The sequence below is a fragment of the Ahaetulla prasina genome, chromosome 3 (genome assembly GCF_028640845.1).
Source record: "Ahaetulla prasina isolate Xishuangbanna chromosome 3, ASM2864084v1, whole genome shotgun sequence".
In the NCBI taxonomy this organism is placed as follows: Eukaryota; Metazoa; Chordata; class Lepidosauria; order Squamata; family Colubridae; genus Ahaetulla; species Ahaetulla prasina.
The window spans coordinates 137,306,264-137,326,775 of NC_080541.1; the positions used below are offsets into that span (position 1 = coordinate 137,306,264).

General features: G+C 40.1%; 2 protein-coding genes across 2 annotated transcripts in view; both read right to left on the reverse strand.

Moving 5' to 3' along the window:
• Positions 1 to 4,514: 4,514 nt before the first annotated feature.
• LOC131195904 (uncharacterized) lies at positions 4,515 to 6,857 on the reverse strand. The gene is made up of 2 exons (XM_058178198.1): positions 6,790 to 6,857; positions 4,515 to 6,662 (listed from the first exon to the last, which is right to left on the reverse strand). Exon 2 carries the CDS (start codon positions 6,548 to 6,550, stop codon positions 4,820 to 4,822), a length of 1,731 nt encoding a protein of 576 aa, XP_058034181.1. The 5' UTR covers positions 6,551 to 6,662; positions 6,790 to 6,857; the 3' UTR covers positions 4,515 to 4,819.
• A 942-nt stretch (positions 6,858 to 7,799) lies between these two features.
• EEIG2 (EEIG family member 2) overlaps positions 7,800 to 20,512 on the reverse strand; it is a 31,090-nt gene continuing 18,377 nt past the window's right edge. Inside the window, exons 6-11 of the mRNA XM_058177302.1 lie at positions 17,513 to 17,619; positions 16,075 to 16,170; positions 13,248 to 13,434; positions 13,032 to 13,159; positions 11,668 to 11,737; positions 7,800 to 10,011 (exon numbers count right to left, since the gene is read on the reverse strand). Coding sequence (XP_058033285.1) covers positions 9,969 to 10,011; positions 11,668 to 11,737; positions 13,032 to 13,159; positions 13,248 to 13,434; positions 16,075 to 16,170; positions 17,513 to 17,619 — 631 coding nt within the window. The 3' untranslated portion in view covers positions 7,800 to 9,968. The remainder of the gene's footprint in view (positions 10,012 to 11,667; positions 11,738 to 13,031; positions 13,160 to 13,247; positions 13,435 to 16,074; positions 16,171 to 17,512; positions 17,620 to 20,512) is intronic.

The following is a 20,512-nucleotide window of genomic DNA, read 5'->3' on the forward strand; positions in this document are numbered from 1 at the left end:
CACGGAGACGTCTTCGGACAGCGCTGGCTCTTCAGCTTTGAAATGGAGATCAGCACCGCCCCCTAGAGTCGGCAACGACTAGCACGTATGTGCGAGGGGAACCTTTACCTTCATCTCCATCTCTTCATATTTAGAACTATAAAGGCATTCTTTTGACAAGTATGATTTTTCTATAATTACAGTTTTGAAATATTGCTTCACAGCAATGGTGAAGTGCATGAACCTTTATGCTATTTTTCCAATGTGGCACTGAACAGTTCTATTACCTTCATCCACAAGTAGCACTGACATGATTTCCTAAATACTGCCAGTGTTTCTTATCTTTCACAACTTGAGATTGTTTCGAGTTTGACTCCCAGCATTCCCCATGCTGGCTGCAGTATTTTGGCACTTGTAGTCCGCATGTATTAAAATTGCTAAGGATGTGACACTATATTAGATGATAATGCTAATTTTATCCAATCTTTCTCTCCCATATCCCTGAGTGGAGACTTTAGCATGGTTTCAAGGGAAACTTCCTATAACAGTTTATTTAGTGAGTATATTTACAGGTAAAACACAGGATTTTATTTATCATTTTGTATAGCTAGCCATCTCACACGAAAGTCATTCTGGGCAGCATACAATATTTTAAAATATAGAATAAAAATGCTCAAATGAAAATAGCATGTAAATAATATGTGACTCATAATTAGCTGTGTCAAGTATCTCTAATGGCATATGACATAAATGTGGCAAACTTAAATCTAGTAGAAAGCCAGATTCACTAAACGTGAAGTCCCTTTCTGAATAAAATACACATATTAGAACATCAGTCTCTGGAATCATCAAATCCTTAATTCTGTGCTGCATAGCACCTAGAAGCAATCAGAAAAGTAAAAGCAGTAGACAGATCAAGGAGAACCAATTAGATTGCCTTTCCCAGAGGCCTCTTATAAAGGACATCAGTTAGGACAATTAGTGGTTCGTCACTCCAGTGACCAGGAGTGGAAAGTGGAGTGGAACACATCGAGATCATTAACAGCACTTTAACCAACTTCAGGTGAATCTTACCTAAAAATACCTTTTAAATATTAAAAAAATATTAAAAAGCTTAGGGTGGTTTCCCCCAAGTGTGTGTAGTACTGTTAAAGCATCCAGCATCAATCCTTGCAAATATTTAATGCATTTATAATATGTTCCATATAGTCAGTGAAATTGGCCATGATAAATATGATCAAGAGGCCCTGCACAGCTACAAATAACCACATCCTCAGACCTTACACTCTGAAATGGATCTATAATACAAAACTGGGCCAGATGGTATGTGACAGGTATTTGTGTTTGTATTGACTGACATCAATGTAAGCAATAGAAAGAGCCATTTTACCTTCAAAATTCCTTACAAGTGAGTTGTATATCCTGCACCATAAAATAATGAATAGGTTTCATATAGTTGTTGGGTTCGTGTTTGTGGCTTTTTAAAAAAACTGGTTAACCAGGTTAATATATTAAGAGAAATACATTTCTTGGCATCTTTTATTGCCAAGCTCTACTTAACTAAAATACTTCAATGCTGAGGATGACATATTTCATTTGCTGAGGGTCTCTCAGGTGTATCTGGAATCTGAAGATTTGTCAGTCATATGTGATGTGATGCAAGTTCCATCTTTTTTTATGTACATGAATGAACGTTGCAATGTACATACTAAAAGGCATGACGTTTGCTTTGTGTTGCCTGGATACTTTGTCACTTTCTCCCCCCTTCCCCCCCCCCCCCGCAAAAATGCATATGCTCTCTTTTGTTTAAGGAATTTTCAACTGGTTTTTAATTTAAGCAAGTACATTAGAGAAACTAATATGCATGAGAAAACAGAAGGCAATGTGACCAGATAAGCCAATTTACCTTTAACTTATTTTATAGGAAAAAGTAAAATAAATAAAACCACTGATTGTACTCAAAATCCATTTTATACCAATTCTTACTACACTTAGCAAATAAGTGAATTATTAATATATGATCAATATTATCTTTAGCACTAGGTATTTAACAAAAGGATTTAAGAGTTCCAACAAGGGAATGGAATACCTGGAATAGAATGGACATTGGTCCTACCTGAATGTCCTTTCTCAGTTGGTGGGACCAGCAGCCAGGCATGGGAGTGACTCGGTCTGTATCCAATGGGATCAAGTCTGCTAGTTGAAAAGCACCTCCTCCTCCTGGTGCCTTCTAGCTTTCGGATGAGGATAATATGGCAGACCGACGCACTGAGCTGTAAAACAAGAAACTGCAAGAGACATATTATGTTCCCCCACCGGCAGATGACCATGAGTGTCCTTGTGTCCCTCTAGAATACAGGAACCAGGTGCCCAGGGTGGGGCTGGCTGCTGGTCCCGCCAACTGAGAAAGGACATTCAGGTAGGACCAATGTCCATTCTCCAGCAGGGTGGGACCAGCAGCCAGGCATGGGACATACCAAAGCTAAGTCCTATCGGGAGGGATCCGCCCGGTTCGGGTTTGAACCCCCGTCCAGGACCCTCTGGAGAACTCTGTGTCCGAACGCCACGTCCGCAGACGCATAGGAGTCGAGCTTGTAATGGCGTATGAAGGGATTCGGGGATGACCATGAGGCTGCTCTGCAGATTTCCTCTAATGGAGCCTGAGTGGCCCAAGCGGCTGAGGTAGCAGCACTTCTTGTTGAATGAGCTGTAATGCGACTTGGAATAGGAATTCCCTGAATCTGGTATGCCCTGGCAATGCACGCCTTAAGCCATCTTCCTATGGTAGATGAAGACACCTTGAGGCCGATGGTGGCCGGTTGAAAGGACACGAAGAGAGCCTCCGTCCTCCTGAGAGAGGCAGTTCGCTTAATATAAATTCGGAGGGCTCTCCGGACATCTAGGGTATGCCAGGACCGTTCCAGCCGGTGTACCGGATCTGGAGAAAAGTTGGGAAGAATTAGCTCTTGTGATCTATGGAACAGTGAGTTAACCTTTGGCAGGAAGGTGGGATCTAGCCGTAGGACCACCCTATCTGAGTGGAACACGCAGAGATCCGCCCTGATGGAAAGAGCAGCAAGCTCAGATATTCTGCGAGCAGAAGTGATGGCGACTAGAAAGGCCACTTTGTACGATAAATGTAATCCACACTCCCTCAAAGGTTCGAAGGGGCCCTTGGTGAGGGTGGTCAGAACCCTTGTGAGGTCCCAAGATGGGTACCTGTGGACTACTGGAGGGCAAAGGTTGGTTGCTCCCCCTCAGAAATTGGTGAATGGGTACTTGGAGAAGAACCGATCCAGTTGACGATTGTCTCGAGTGGCAAAGAGGTTTACCAACGGGCTCCTGAAGTGGCCTGTGATCTCGAGGAACAAGTCCGGATTCAGCTGCCACTCCCCGTGGTTGACTGAGACTCTGCTGAGCCAGTCGGCTTATGTATTTGCCACCCCTGATATATGAGAGGCCCGTATGGACCTCAGGTGAGCCTCCGCCCAGAGGCCCAGTTGTACTGCCTCCTGCAACGGGCTGAAAGTGGGTTCCCCCTAGGTGATTCACATGAGCCTTTGCGGCCACATTGTCCATTAGGATTAGAATGTCCTGATTGAGAACGATGTCCCGGAATGATAGTAAGGCCAGGTGAATGGCCCTTAGTTCTAACCAGTTTATGTTGTGGGTCAAGTCCTTTGGGGACCACTGACCCTGAGCCATGTGTGATCCCAGATGTGTGAAGACTGGCGTCTGTTGTCAAGACTAGGCGTTGGGGTTCCCTGAACTCTGCCTTTTGATAGGGCTGGGGAAATCCACTATAGAAGGGAATGTCTGACCTGTTCTGGAAGTTGGACAAGTATTGGTGACGTAGCCGTGTGTGCTTTTTGATACGGGAGTAGAAACCACTGCAATATCCTGCAGTGGAGTCGTGCCCAAGGTACAATGCCGATGCAGGAGACCAGTTTCCCCAGGAGTTGGGAAAGGATCTTTAAGAGAATTAGACGTCTTTTGATCACCCCTATGACTAGATTCTGTAAATTGGAGTGACGCTCCTGTGACAGATAAACTCGGCCCTCGACCGTATCTATGATGGCCCCTAAGTGTTGGATTCGATTCGTAGGATGTAGATGACTTTTGGCCCTGTTGATTGAGAATCCGTGGGCTTCGAGAACCTGAATTGTTGTGGACAAATCCGCTGCCGCCAGGGTCTCTGTCCGGGATTGGATGAGGAGATCGTCCAGATAAGCCTGGATTCTTATTGGGATTGCCCGGAGATGAGCCATGAGGGCAGCCATCAGTTTTGAGAAGACCCTGGGTGCCGAGGAGAGCCCGAATGGGAGGGCACAATATTGGTAATGTAGATCCCCGTGGCAGAAGCGGAGGAATCGTCTGTGAGCCGGAAGAATGGGGATGTGTAAGTATGGTTCCGTCAGGTCCACTGACGTGAGGAAGTCTCCCTCCCTGATGCTCCAAGATGGACTGGAGTGACTGCATCTTGAACTGCCTGTAAATTATGTGGCGGTTCAGAGCCTTGAGGTCGAGGATTGCTCTCCATCCCCCCAAGGACTTTGGGACTATGAACAGTCGGGAGTAAAAACCCTGACCGTGCTGGTCCCGTGGCACCGGTTGGATGGCCTGAATTGAGAGAAGGTGTTTTATGGCCAATGCCACGAGAAACCGTTTCATCGGGTCGCGAGATAACGGGCACCTGACCAAGTGACTCGGAGGGGTGGAGAGGAATTCCAGGGAGAGACCCGACCTGATCGTCTCCCTGACCCAAGAGTCCGTGGTGGAATCCTCCCATTGGCTGGTGAAGAGAGCCAGTCTGCCCCCAATGGGATGGATGGACAAGCAGTCAATGTGAGCGCCTGAATGAGCGACCTCTTCCCCCCCGAAAGGGCCGCTTGAAGGAACCCCTCTGAACCTGACCTCCCTGTCTATCCTGTCTACCCTGTCTGGGGGAGAAGGACCGTTGGGTTCTGGAAGTTCCAAAGTTAGAATCAGCCATCCTGAAGGGACGAAAATAGGGGGTGGGTCTAGAGTCTGAACGTCGGGACGTGCTTGGGAGGATCTTGCGTTTGTCCTTGGTCTCTATAAGTAAGGGATCCAAGGCAGCTCCAAAAAGTGAGGTCCCCGAATACGGGGCTGAGGCCAACCACCACTTATTCTTGGCGTCAGCTTGCCAGCGCCTGAGCCAAAGAAGGTGGCGTGAAGATACTGTGGAGCCAATCGATTTAGCAGCAAATCGAGAAGCGTTTAGGGTGGCATCGGCTGAGTATTCAATGGCAGCTATAATCTTGTTTAGGTCCTGATGGGACCAAGTGTCAGTGACTGGTAAACGTTCACGCAACTGCTTTAACCACAGGAGGGCAGCCCGATTAAAGAAAGAGGCAGAGGAAGAGGCCCTAACGGCCCAGGCTGCTGCCTGATGACTTTTAACTAGGGTTTGCTCGGCACGCTTGTCTTCCGGGCGAAGGGTTTCCTCTGGAGGTCCTGTTACCACAGATGGTCCTGCTAATGCAACCACTGGGGCATCAACTGTGGGGATCTGCAATAATTTAAGGAAGTTAGGTTCCAAATTATACAAGCGGCGGTCCAAGGCATTGGGATTAGGACCAGCTATAGGAGTGGTCCATTGTCTATCTACGACCTCCACAAAAAGTTTGGGGGCAGGCACCTCTTCTGACTCAACCACAGGAACTGAAAACAAGTCCAAGGGTGGATCTGTGGCCTCCGAGGTAGGGTCTGGGGCAGTTCGGGTCACCCCCAGCCGGGTGGTGACCTTGGCCTTGTGTAACAAGGACCGAAATAGTTGTGGGTTAAAGAGACCCACAAAGGAGGGTTGGTCTGGGACCAAATCCTCATCCTCAGAGAGGTTCTGATCCCTGAGGTCCCCTTCATCCACTAGTGAAGCCTGAGATGGGGAATGAACCTGGAAATCTTCAGCTTGAGCTGTGGTGTAGTCATGCACCAAATCGTGACTAGTTTGGGATGCTGCATAATCCGAAACCCATGAATGGGTTCGTGTCTGCCTGGAAGCAGTAATGCCCCTCTGAACAGCAGCTGCGATCATATCTGCCATAGCTGCAGGGTCATTAGGCACTGGACCAGGTTCCTGATGACTTACTGGCCCTTTGGGAATTGTGGCCCTGGAAGACACAGCTGCTGAATCTTGTAATGGAGGGGCTGCAGATAAACCCTCCACCTCAGATATGGAGATAGGACAGAATAAATCAGTGGAAGGCCGTGGCAGGGATGAAGCTACAGAACCATCCGGTGATAAAGAACTCAATGGAACCCCAGAAGCCTGCACAGAGGACTGAACTGGTGGGGTGGTGGACTGCTGTTCTTGTATAAGATCAGAGGATTCCCTCACTGCCCTTGCAATAGCCCGATCCATAGCTTTTTGGCGTTGCAGGGCTTTCTTTTCAGAAGTCTTGGAAATTGCCTTTTGGGGCTTGGAAATAGAGGATTGTAGTGCCTCTGATCTCAAAGGGGCATGAGAACTGGAAGAACTAGGCCCTGGTATTGGGCTAGTCTGATGTTGCTTTCTCTTACTAGGCCGGGCTGAGGGAACGGCGGCCATCTTGGAAGGCTGTGACCGTTGGTTTAGGCCTCTAAATACACGTGGTCAAGGCCTGGATGAGATGGCTGTAAGCCTCTAGAGGCCCAAGGCGAGGCCTATTTCAATTACAAACCTAGGATAAATTAGAAAATACAATGAGGGAAGAAGTCCCAATTCCCTATATATTCCTAGGGCATACCAAGTAATTGATCCTTTTGCCACGTGGCTACTCCAGAGCTAAGAAGGGAAATTGTACTCACAGACTGAAGGCCTTAATAGGCAGCAGAAGAGCCAGCCGAAGAACAGAGTAGAGGCTCTGCAGGGTCACCAGAGCGATCGGGAGCGAAGCCCGGGAGCGCCCACGAAGATCTGGCGACTGCAAAAGAGGCCCAGCAAAGGCCTTGATCAGGCTGGGGCGATCTGTAAACGCCCCTTAAAAAACGCCCCTGGGCTCAGGCAGGGGCGGGCTGGCTGGCTGGCCTAAAGCCTTTTCTGGCGAGGCCAGGGCGATCGGGAAGAACCCGGGAGCGCCCGAAGAATCCGCCGCTATTAAAGCCGCCACGCGGCTGTTCGTTTGAATCAGCAGCCGCCGAATCTTCCAGCCACGGGGAGGCGAAATTAATCCTTTCAGCCTCCCCGCTCTGTGTCCAGCGGCTTCTTAATTGTCCCCAGCGGTATCGGGCTGAATCGCCCTTTCGTTGGGGGGGGGGGGGAGCGCTCAACCTACAATGGGAGCCTCAACCCCATGCCAGCAGCCGCGGAATTAATAGAATAGGGCTAAATCGCCCTCTTAGAAAAGAACGAAATTCCTCACTTTGCTTTCTTTAGAAACCGAAAGGGAAGCAGCTCAGAAAGTGCATCTGTTCCAGTCAGATCGAGTCTGAAAGCTGGAAGGCACCAGGAGGAGGAGGTGCTTTTCAACTAGCAGACTCGATCCCATTGGTTACAGACCGAGTCACTCCCATGCCTGGCTGCTGGTCCCGCCCTGCTGGAGAATTTATCTTCTTTGGAAAATTATTGGCTCAAATAAGCCAGTTATTCAGTGGGTGAGGGGGGCAGGGGTGGTGGCTGTGGCTTGTGGCCTTTAAAAAACCCTGTAAATGGGGTGCAAATAATTTAAATATAATTTTTTCACTTTCTGCATGTTATTTTTAGGAAAGATAACCTGCTTTCTTTGGAATTAATTCTTATTGTAGAATGGAAAAGTAATGCAGGAAAAATACTTAAATCTCTGTGTGACGATTATTTTAAAAAAGAACACCAATAAAAGTTGAGGACAAATTTTATTGAATTTGTAAGTTCACTTTACAATGAAGTATTTTATGATAAAAATGTTGATTTTAATAAAAAACATTAGCATGTCAGTATATAGTTTATGCAAGTTTAATGCCATATAAATATGAAGATCATTTTCCATGTCTCAGATGGTACTGGAATCACTTCATTAAAATAATACAATTAATAAAAGTGCATGATATTTGTTCAAACTTTACACAGAAGAATTAATACATACAATGAGCATATGGAATAAGAAGAGTTACCACCAACATGTTGAACGCTAAGAGAGAAATTCCCTCTGTACTAGTTCTAAAAGGAACAAAATTGGATATATCTATATGGACTAATATTGCATTTGATCGTACTAATTATATTCACTGTGGAATAATTAGTTGCAAGTGATAATTTCTCATTATGGGTACTGTAAGTGACCCTGTCATTTATTTTAACCAGTTATTTTCCAGGACTAAGATCATTCCTCAATAAATTCAAGCACTATCTTAGGTTCGTTTTACTTAACCACACTACTAGAAAGTTCAAAGTAAATTAAAGTGTATTTCAAAATAAACCAAGTGCATTCCCTTTCCATTATTTTAATAGCAGCTTAAAAAAAACCCACTTAAAGTCAAGTTAGAACAAGTTGAAACATAATAGAACACTGTTGGGTACCATAGTAAAGAAATATTATTTTAAGAGTTCACAACATGTGATTTCAGCAAAAAAGCTATGATATTTATAAAAAACTATTTCAAACATTAAAAATCCTTCATTTAACTAAAAATAACTCGTACTCTTTTCAAAAAAAATCAGTGATACCATGAAAACAGTAAAAATAAGACACTAAATAAGATACCTATAATTAGCTTATTAAAAGTTATTTTTAAAGGTGTATCAGTTTCTATTTTTTAAAGATATGAGACCAGCTACTAAACAACTATTGATATAGTTCAAGATTATTGGTAGTTTTCATACCATTAGCAAAAAAAAAAAAAAAAGTGATGTTTCTGCTGTCAGATAATGCTTTGTTGAAATTGTTGCATAGGCAAATTATATTGTTTTGTTTATACAAATGTTTATGTATCACAGTTCTGCCAGGAGATTTCTTCTGTGTATGTCTAATTGAAATAAATTCTATTTAAGAAGACATGGGGAAAAAAACAATTTAATACTGGACAGCACTAGGCGTAAAGTATTCATCCATGTCAGTGTTTGCACAGGTGATGCTGCATCTGACAAGTATTTCCTTCATATATGGACCATGACCAGCAAACGTAATGCAACATAAACTAAGGAAATTGCTATTATGCCATTTGCTCAATTTACGTCAGGCCTAAGTCGGAACTTCAACTAAAATAATGGATTTCACATGGACCGAAGTAACCTTTATAAAGTGCTTATCTTTATAGCGGTTTACTATTTATTATTAAAGCTTCATAAAATAGTTTGTTATTTCCTTTTCCCTTAGAAACAAGGCACTCTCAAATGATATTTTCCAAGCTCTCTCTGCAAATCATCCTGTGAGCTCAAAGTTCTCATTCAATCCTATGATAATGATTTAGGTACAGACTAAATGTCAGTCAATACAACCTCATACTTTTTCATAGCTATAAGAATGCGTACAGCACCTGTGTAGCTCTGAGTATATTCAACAGTAATAAAATATGCATATCAATCCTATTTAGGGCTAGTCACTCATTTTCAAGTGATAACAAAATACATTACTGAAATGCATGTCACGTTTTAAAACTACACGTTTATAAAAGTACTACTTTCTCAAAATACTTCCTTGAATGAGTACTTCCCATTTCCTATTCTGATTCGTCAATAGAAAACATTACTGAAGGTCTTCCACTTAGACAACTAATTTCAATATAGATTCAATTATATAGAATTTTTTTCCTCTTTCCAAACCCCCTCCCCAAACCCCACCCCAATTTGATTTATATATGGAACAATGCAACAACTCCATCAACAAATCTGCCAACAAATTAGCAGCATGCTAAAAGATGGGAAATTGCCCTTATAAATGATTTCGAAAGAAGGTGTTTTCAATATAAAGTATCTAAATAGGCATAACAGTGTATGCCAACTTTCAGAAGATCTCATCCTTCATAATACTGAGAAATAAATTCTGGAAATCCATCGACTTAGTCCAGTTCTTCTAGCGTTTTATAACTACTTGTTCATAAGCTCCAGATCCCGCTCTGAAAGATTAGAGGAAAAATTAGAAACAAAAGGAAAGCTTGAGCTTGTACAGGTAGTCCTTACTTAATGAACACGTGACTATTAAAAGTTACAGTCGCACTGAAGAAGGGATAATGAAAATGGCTTCTAATGGTTGTGGCAGTTGTAATGTCTCTGTAGTCATGTGATTGTAATTTAGGCATTCGGCGATCTCAGAGTATCAATCAGCATTTGCAATCTTCACTGCTGGCTTTCAATGATCGATGACAGTGGGAGAGCTGGCAGGTCAAAAATGGTAATCATATATTTGCCAGATGCTATGACTCTTAAGATTCGCCTAACGGCTGCAACTGCTTTTAGGCAGTTAGGCAATCATAAGCCAGTGTGATCATGTAATATTGCACTTTACAAATGCGTTGCTAAGCAAAGGAGTTCTCATTGGTAAGTAGGGACTATCTGTAGAGTAAATTATGCTTTCACATACAATAGAAATTTAATATTGCAAGACATTTCCAGTTTTCATTTAAAAAAAAATCAGTGCATATCTAAGTACCAGGACATAATGTTAGCACATTCTGTGCTCAGATGATAGAACTGAAACATTTTCAGAAAGATTTTTCATACCAGAGAGGCACACTGGGCAGTACGGATGCAACAGCAAGGTAAACATTTGAAGACACATTTTGTTGTGGACCCTTTTTGTCCAGCAAATAATGGCTAATAATTTCACTTCCTCATGTGGAAGTTGGCATAAATCCATATGAAAATTGAGAATATTACCACTTATATATTTAGCTTTTTTTTTAACTAGGTGTGCTTTAAAAAAACGTAATCCATCAAAGTTACATTAATTAGAATCTAAATTCAAATGGTTGTTTGGAACTATTTTTATTTAACCATAAAATGAAGGCCATAGTCTTAGAAACAAGAAAAAGGGGAAAGCAACAAAACTCATATAGGAGGCTGACAGGAAATCTCAGGTCTGTAGGCTAGACTGGAACTTAAATTAGCTTGCCATTGTGTGGGGAAAAACTATACAAATTATTTCCATTTTGCTGCCAATTGAGTTAACTTTTTAACCTTATATCTGCTGAGAAGCAGTAGGTAAGATTGTTTTGGGAATAGGATTTTATGTTAACACTTGTTTTTCAGAAGTCAGAATGTTAAAAGAATTAGGGGGTTCTGTTATCCACCCACCAATTTACAAGTAAGTTTAACCAATGCTTAAAATGCAACATAAATAAATGCATTCAAAGAATGAAGAAGGTCTGTCTTTTATACTTGCAAGTTGGACAACTGGTATAATTTCTTCTTCCTTTTTATATATAATGTTCTTGTTTTCCTGTTTGTTCCACGTTCCCCTATCTTTTTCTCTATCTTCAATATTAAGAGTATAACAGACTGTGTTATACTTTGTCATGCTATATAAAATGAAAGTTTTTGATGCTTTACAGTAATGATTTAAATCAATGTTTTTCATTGTGGCAACTTTAAGATGTACGGACTTCAATTCCCAGAATTCCCCAGCCAGTATATCTGGGAGAGGAATTCTGGGAGTAGAAGTCCATACTTCACAAAGTTGTCAAACTTGAGAAACACTCGTTTGAAGTGTTGGGATATGGTTTCCACTGCTGATTATGTCACAGATAAAAGGATGCATTACATTAACAACATACCTATTAGGTAAGTGATGACTTCCAAAGGCAGTGCTCCCTCCAGGACCTACAAAAAGTCTTAGTCCTTCTTCTGCAAAAGTAGATATTAAAAAAAATATGCAGTATTACTATGTTTGACAAGCTGTTTTGTGGAAGAACTATGACACAATGTTTCCCGTTCTTTCTTCCAGCCATAAGTATGGCTAGGAACCTTTGGGAGCAGAAAGGGATACGATGGGAGAAGTTTGAAACAAACTGGAATTGTGGAAACTGCAAACCCCCCTACTTTAAATTACTATAGATTCTCTAGAGTTACCAAATTACACATAAATATTTAGTAAATAAAATAAAAATAGTTGTCAGGAATATTAATCCTATAAATACCGTATTTTTCAGAGTATAAGACGGACCTTTTTTCTTCCTAAAAAGGGAGTGAAAATTTGGGTGCCTCCTATACATCGAATATAGCCCCTCCCACCCACTGGCCCCCTGGCCTCTGCCTCCCAGCAATTTACCTCCTTGCAGCAAACAGCAAGAAGAAACAGCCCATTTCAGCTTCAGCACATCCTAATTAACACAAGTTGATTGTCCCTTGATTGGCCTCCTAACTCTCAGCTGTTTCAGGCTGCAGGGATTGCCATTGCCTATTGCTGCGCGGGCCTCTGCTGCTTGCTGCAAGGAGGTAAATTGCTAGGAGCAGATTGTCAAACAATCTCCTTAGATTGTTAATGCTTTTATCAAAACGATCAAAGCAGCATTGTGCTGCAAGTCGGCCAATGTATACATGCATATCTCATGACTACATCCAAAAGGGGTGGAAGCTATCTTTGTCTCACTGGTGTAATGCTCTTTGCATAATTTGTTCCTCTCTGTGGCTGCTGCTACATTTCTTTAGTAGATGCTATTTTTAGTACCTTTAACAATTATTACTGTCAACTCTGAATCGAACCTAGCTGGAGCCATTTTGCCGCTTCACCGTTGCCACACACTTTGGGGGGGTGGAACGGAGGGAAGTATTGGGACGCTTCGCAGACAGGTCATGCCAACAGGTGTCAGTTGAGGGAGGAAAGGAATGACCGAGGGGCCTGTCAACTGCTCTAACTGGACAATGTGACCTGTGACTTGTGGGAAGGGGAACTTTCACTCTTTTAATTATGCTGAAACTATGGAAAATCTTTAGAGTTGGTTTTCACCTAGCCATGCTGATTTGATGTGTCCAATAAACACGTTCTTTGAGGGACTTTCCCGTCTCGGAGTTCTGATTCCTTTGGATTCATTACTTGGAACCTTGACAACAACATCATTAGTGATTTTCCTCTATCAACTAAGAGTTGGAGTGATTCATCAACAATTTATTCTCAAGTTTTCATTCTTGTTTTACAAACCTTCTGCACTTGAGTCCAAACTGAAGTCTTGTGTCTGCAGTATTTTTTCAACAATGTCATCTGCATCAACTCTTGTTGCATCAACCCTCTTCAGCTGTGATTCTACAGAATCCTGTTTTACTGGTAGCCTATGAAAAATATGAAGTATCTAAAACTGCTATGTTCCAGAACAATGATCAATAACTACTGCATTATTAAACCTTCCATAATATTTACCTGTTTGAATTTTCTGAGAGTGTATCTTTCATAGTTGGTTTCAGATTATCCTCAGTGCTTCTGGATTCAGCCTCTTCACATGGCTCTAGAATACTACTTATACCAGTTGATGTGCTTCCCACAGAGGTATTTCTTTTATGACAGAGATCAGAGAAACTGGATGATCTGGAATGTGCAGTACTGTATCCTAAAATATATAATTATTAATTCAGACCCATTAGTATGATGTCATGTCAAAATTTCCAGTTTCTTCTTCTAACCAGAATATACCATTTTTAATGTCAATCATAATATAGCTATTTGTGATTTATTTGATTATCAGCAACTAGTAAGTACTTGTACCTAGCAAGGTATGGATCCTTAAATCATTACAGGTAGTCCTTCACTTACAAAAGTTCATTTAGTGACCGTTCAAAGTTGCAACACTGAAAAAAGTGATTAATGACCATTTTTCACACTTACAATTGCAGCTTCCCCACAGCCACGTGATCAAAATTCAGATGCTTAGCCATTGATTCATATTTATGATGACTGCAGCATCCTGAGGTTATGTGATCACTTTTTGTAACCTTCTGACAAGCAAAATCAAGGAAGCCAGATTGACTGAACAACTGTGACAAGAAAGGTCATAATATGGGGCAAAATTTACTTAATAAATGTCTCACTTAGCAACAGAAATTTTGGGCACCATTGGTCGTAAGTTGAGGAGTACCTGTTCTAAATTCTGAAATAACAATTTAAAACTTTCTGAACATCCATTAAGATTCAGCTGGACTTACCAGCCATGCAAAATAAAAATCTAGACCAGTGATGGCTAAGCTTTTTTCCACTGTGTGACAGGAAACCCCTACCACCACCAAAAAGAAAACAAAAACCAGCCTTCCCCACCTGCCCGGAGGCCAAAAATGGCCCGACAAGACCCAGTACATGCAATATGTATATGAATTTGAATTAACTAAATTTTGTCAGCCTGGAAAAAATACTGTTACTACAAAGATTATACTTCTGCTACAGTAGAAATAAAGTTAATGTAAGATATGATTAAGGTGGACTTGTAGTAAAATAAGGCAATGGCTAAGAGAGACCTTAAGTAGTGCCCACAGAAAGTCACTCCTTAGAAGTAAAATTAACCTTTTTTATTTTAGAAAAAGAAACAAGCTTGTTCTTCAGGCATGATTTCTAATAACTTGTTGTTTAATTGTTATTTTTATAAGTTCCTCTTGTAATTTTTTATTAATGCATACAGGTAGTCCTTGACTTACAACCACAATGGAGTCTGGAATTTTGGTCATAAGCCATAACTTGAGGCACCAGCTAACAGAACTTGATTTTACAACTGTTTTTACAAGCGATAAAGTGAGTCATTGCAGTCACTAAGCGAATCATGTGGTTAAGTGAATCAAAATGTTGTTAAACACATCTATTTTCCTGAATGGTGTCTTTTGTCAGAAACTGATTTTTGCAATTACCAGTTTATTGTTGGTACCAAGCAATTTTCAATCAAATTACACAACAGCATACTGTGAATTTCTCAAAGCATATAGGTAAGCTCCCTTCATATGTTCAAAAGCCCACAATTATACCTAAGGATTCTCCTTTTTTCCATTAATAGATAGGTAGGAAGGAGGTATTTCTTTTGCAGAGACTGGGTATCTGAACTCTCCAGAGATCATGGGTCCCAGAAACTTTCATTTGTGTGGTACCTGTCTCCTGCTACTCCCCCCCAACACTGGGATACTTTTTGCAGAGATGGAAAACTGGCAGAGACTGGAAGCTTCATTCCACAGACGCCTATGAGACCTTTGAAAACGGAGCAAATCCCTCCGTTTTCAAAGGCCTCATAGGTGCCTATGGCGCGTTTCAAAGAGGAGGTATTTGCTCTGTTTTCAAAAGCCTCATAAGTGTCTATGGGGTATTTCAAAAGGGAGTGAATCCCTCCATTTTCAAAGGCCTTATAGGCGTCTCTGGGGCATTTAAAAACGAAGTGAATCCCTCTGTTTTCAAAAGCTTCATAGGTGCCTATGGAGCATTTCAAAAGGAAGCGAATCCCTATGTTTTCAAAGGCCCCATTTGCACGCAGATAAAGCCTCCAGTCTCCATCAGGTTTCCGTCTGGATAAAAAATGTTTCGGTGGGGCAGAAAGGAGTTGGAGAAAGAAGGGAGGAGTAGGAGACAGGTGCCACAAACACTTTTTGCACCTAGGAGCTTCCATCGACTCTTCTCTCCCTCAAAGTGAAAGAAACCGCAGCAGAGAGACAGATCTTTGCAAGGTAAGGGAGTCAAGCATGGCAGGGAATGGGAAGCATGAGGTATCTTAGTGGATTGGGGAGGCCTTGGGGGCCTGTTCAGTCACCAGCAACCCCCATGGCCTTCCCACCCTGAGATACCGCATGTACACTGAATGAACTGTGCATTTGCCCACACATTAAATTAGCGAATGCGTGGGCAAAAGCAGGGAGTGATCTCATTCAAGGTATGAGATTCACTCCCATGAATCCTCAAGGTACGAATGTAATGGGCAGGCTTGAGGACTACCTGTACATATACTTTTTAGTAGCACGAAGATGAGGTAGAAACTATCATTGGTGTACATGTTTAGACTACTTTTAAATGCATTGGAGCTGGGCCCATAAGAAAGTACTAACCCTTACATGTTTCATAGTTTTGTAAATATTTCATAAATATTTCTTAAAATCCTCTATTCACTTAGTAAGGAATTTTCAATTTAAGAACATAATTGTGAATCCATAAAACTTTTTTTCAAACAAAGCAGAAAATTTGTTATTTACGAGCTCTGAAAGTATATCGCAAAGAATAATAGTTTTACCAGACACTTTTGATTGTTGGCTTGCATAACTAGAAGTCCTAGAATGTCCACACGCTCCAAGTTCATCTGGGGCTGAGATGCTCTTGCTTGTAAAATCTGTTGGGAAAAAAAGTCAGATTGAACAGCACTACTGCTGGATTATTTCCCCAGGTAACTGGGCTATTTGTAATAAAGTCTTGATTAAAATTAATCAGTAGTTTGCTGAATTGATCTCTAATATTATACCTTTCATTATATATGAGGAATTATTAGCATGAAGATAACATTAGGAAATAATTGTAGGTAACTATGTTAACTCATTTACTTCTCTAATAATGATCTGTCTTGCTACAAGGAACTTGATTCCTGTATTAAATATCCTCTATTCTGTCTTCATTTAGCTTTAAAATTTAAAAATGTATAGTGAAAAATAACTCCATCACATCTGTTATCACTACAGAGGACTAAAAACAACTGTAATTTGTAATCTACTAAGGATAGATATTTGTAAATCATGTTGGTCACCTATGTACCTCCACATTCTTTTTAAAAGCCATCCCAACACTTAAATCAATGCTGGTAACTAAGAAATGAGTTATACATTCCAGCAACAAAAATTGCTTGAAGTTTAAATGAAGTTTAAACAAATTTGAAATGTAAGACACTACATATCAGAATGTTTCTCCATATTTTCTCCATATACCAATAGATTTAAACTTAATGTAAACCGCTTTAATCTAGATTGCAGAAAATATGACTTCTGCAACAGAATCATCAGTGCTTGGAATACTTTACCTGACTCTGTGGTCTCTTCCCATAATCCTAAAAGCTTTAACCAAAAACTTTCTACTATTGACCTCACCCCATTCCTAAGAGGACCATAAGGGGCGTGCATAAGCGCACAAACGTGCCTACCGTTCCTGTCCTATTGTTTTTCTTTTCTTCTTCCTATATATGTTTATATGTGTATATACTATATAATCTTTTTGTATGATGTTGTGACAAAATAAATAAATAAAAAAAAATAAATATTTAAAACAGTCTGTATGTAAATAATTGTAATGCAAGAAGGCGTTCTTCAAAATAACATCCTAGCTTTTTTAAGACAGTAATTTTTCACAAAACAGGTAATCCTTAAATTTTATGCCCCTTTATGCTATTACGTACATTGAAATACCGTAGGTGTCTGTCACAAAGATGGGAAACTGTATCATACACCATGGCACATAAACGCTGGGTAATTTCCACAATATGATATTGTTGCTTATTCTAGATACCTATAGGCAGTACTTTTAAATAGACATGCCATGCATGTTTCTTAGATATACCTGATTAGTTGATTTGTCAGAGAAATATTTGAAAGAGAGCTATGCTGAAGTACAATTAATTATCTTAAGAAGCCTTATAGTGAGTTAACTGAATTCATTTTCCTGTGGCTGATTGCCTTCCAGTTTCCTACCTGATACAGTCAAATGTGACCCTTTAGTGTTCTCTGCACCTTTTCTGTCTTCATGCAGGGATTCTGATTCTCCAGCAATTGGTATAGACATTGCTGTAGATGGAGGCCTGCAATCAAAGAAGTTTGAGATGGAAGGTTGTTGTGTATATAGTTGTGTGTATGCATACCTAAGGGCAACAGGCTTTATGCTATAGTTCATCAATACTTTTCAGCTCTCCAGACATTAAATCTCTTACTCGGGACTTGGCTTGACTCAGCAGAAAAGTCAGGTAATAACGCAAACATAAATGAAAATTTACACAGCAACCAATTGCATATTCTGGAGCAAAGAATGTATAGAACTTTTATATATTTGTGCTGCAGAGTTAAACTGGCTTTTCCCTCCTATTTTTAAAATTAATGGTTATTTGGTGATTTGATCAATGGTCTTGGGGAGATGAGAGTTGTTTATATAAGAGTTCCTTGTAGTCTGAGAACTGCTGGTTGCTGACTCATCATTTTCAGCCATTAGAAGGGGAAACATGCAAAGAACACTATTGCAAAGAAGGATAATTTATAAATAATTCTGGATGATGCTAGGACTGAGGAAAAACAACTGGGAAAAATTACAAACTATTGGGACTTGAAGATCAAAGAGGAATACTTATGAGAAAAGAAATTCATTATTATACCAATCATGATTTGAACCTTGGAACGATACCTAAAGAACTTCCTTGGTAACTGGAAATATTGAATTTATCAGATCTGAACACCCTAATTTTACAAAAAAACAAAACAAAACCCACTCTATTTGGAACTGTCTATATTCTTTTCTTAATAATTCTTAGGTCCATGGTTAGGCCTTGAATTATTAAGTTTCCACCAGTCTTAGACTGTGAAACTAAACTATAGAATACTCACACATAGTTATAAAACAACCTCTCTGTCAACAAGTCAGCATCTGACAACAAGTGGGCAAGAGACTCAGGAGCTCTGGTTGGGCTCCTGCGGGAAGAACAACCATCACATATAAAACAAACAAACAAAATGTGTTGGAAAATAATACCATTACGATCTGCTATTATAAATCAGAACTAACAGTGCGGTGCTCCTTAAAACAAAAATTTCAACATAGGGAAATAATTTATCTGGATTCAAATACCACTGAACAACAACTAGCAGATCAAAGGAGATTCATTACCAGAAATCAAATATTCAGGGAAGCTGAACTGGAAAAGATTAGGAAAAATTGTGAATAAGAAAGACCCAAAACCAATAGTAGAAGAAACTCAAATAATAACAATTGTGAATAGAAAAGAACTGCGCTGAGAGAACTACAGATAACTTACAAGAAGTAATAACAACAAAACCAGTACAGGTCAGCACTGAAGCAACCTATGAACTGCCTCCCTGACCAGAAGAATTAAAAGAGAATATTATGGCAGATGTAGAATTACCAGCAGAAGGACAAAGACTGCCAGCATTGAAATTAATGCCCAAAAAAGATCAGATACCTATAATGAAGGATGTGAATAATGTGCTTGCATGGAGTAAAATAATATCTATTGAACAGATGCTTAATAGTCAGAGAAAGAAAAGGAAGAACTTGCCCTAATTGGTCAGGCTATAGAAATAGACAACAGGAAATTTGTACTTTCAGATTTGCAAGATTCTGTTACTGTAACCTTACAGTAAAGTAAAATTGGCTCATCTGGTAGTGTTTCCTGTCTGGTGTATCAGGAAGGGCTGTCAAAAACACACTGAACCACTCCAGTGAACGATGAATTAGCATATCCCCTTTTTCTCCCAGATCCTTGATGGGTACAACACATGGCTTGTAGACTTTATGGCTTTATTCACAATTTTTGCAAGCCAATTCTACTTTATTTTGGGGTTTTTTTTCACTTAGAGGGGAAAGGCAATATTAGTCCATCCGACTTTTATAATTGGTTGAAATGCCATCTGGAGCAAGCTTCCTCAATGCTTCTACCATTATTTGACAGGCAAAGTTGTTTTTTTTCTAAAAAAAATCTTGGAGCAAAGATACACTGTCATCTTGAAAAACACAAGTCTTCCTGGTATGCAACTGCCAGGTAAAGCTGAAATTTCTACTCTGTATACTCGTCTTGCACGCTACATCCAAATCCAGCTCCACTGGAAAAAAAAATCAGAGCTACAGTATGTTAATAAGATTAAACATGAAATTCCAAAATATAACATTATCTAATGCAAACATGAGTGATATTTTTTAACATTATGAAGAAATGAAGATGTTCTACCCTGCTGGAAAATAACAATGCAGTTCATTATACTGTACTATAAGGGGCGTGCATAAGAGCAGAAACGTGCCTATCGTTCCTGTCCTATTGTTCCTTTCCCTATATATATATATGCTTATAATTCCTTGTTTCTCCTCATATATATGTTTATATATTATATAATCTCTTTGTGTTATGCTTGTGTATATTGTTATAACAAAATTAAATAAATAAATAAATAAAATATGTGAATGACACATCAAAGTAAAACTATTTCTAAATAATCAGAAAGCCTCAAAATAAATTTTCAGAAGGAAATACAAGTAGTACTCAATACAAATGACATTTACAGATGATTCAGAGTAAATACAGAACCAAACAAGCCTAATTATACTATAGTTGTTTACTCTGGGCACTCTGGGCAAGAAGGAAAAACTGCTATTATGGCATTATAAAGACTAACAAACTTGTATCAATTACTTCAGGTCCTCATATCTGAATTTTAAATCTATGCAGTTTAAAATAATTAACTCCAAATTAAGTATATATGCTGTTTTATAGTACTGTACATTTCTTTTTGTACTGCCTGTAAGTAAATTATAACATGGCTAATGGAAAAGAAAATTCTCCAGCTGCACGGCCACAATTAGCTCACTCACTGAGCTACAGTACATGACTCATCGCAAAAGTCTAGAAATTCATCCCAATCCTACTTTTTTTCTTTCGGGTACAATCCATGTATATAGCTTTCCGGAATAGCACA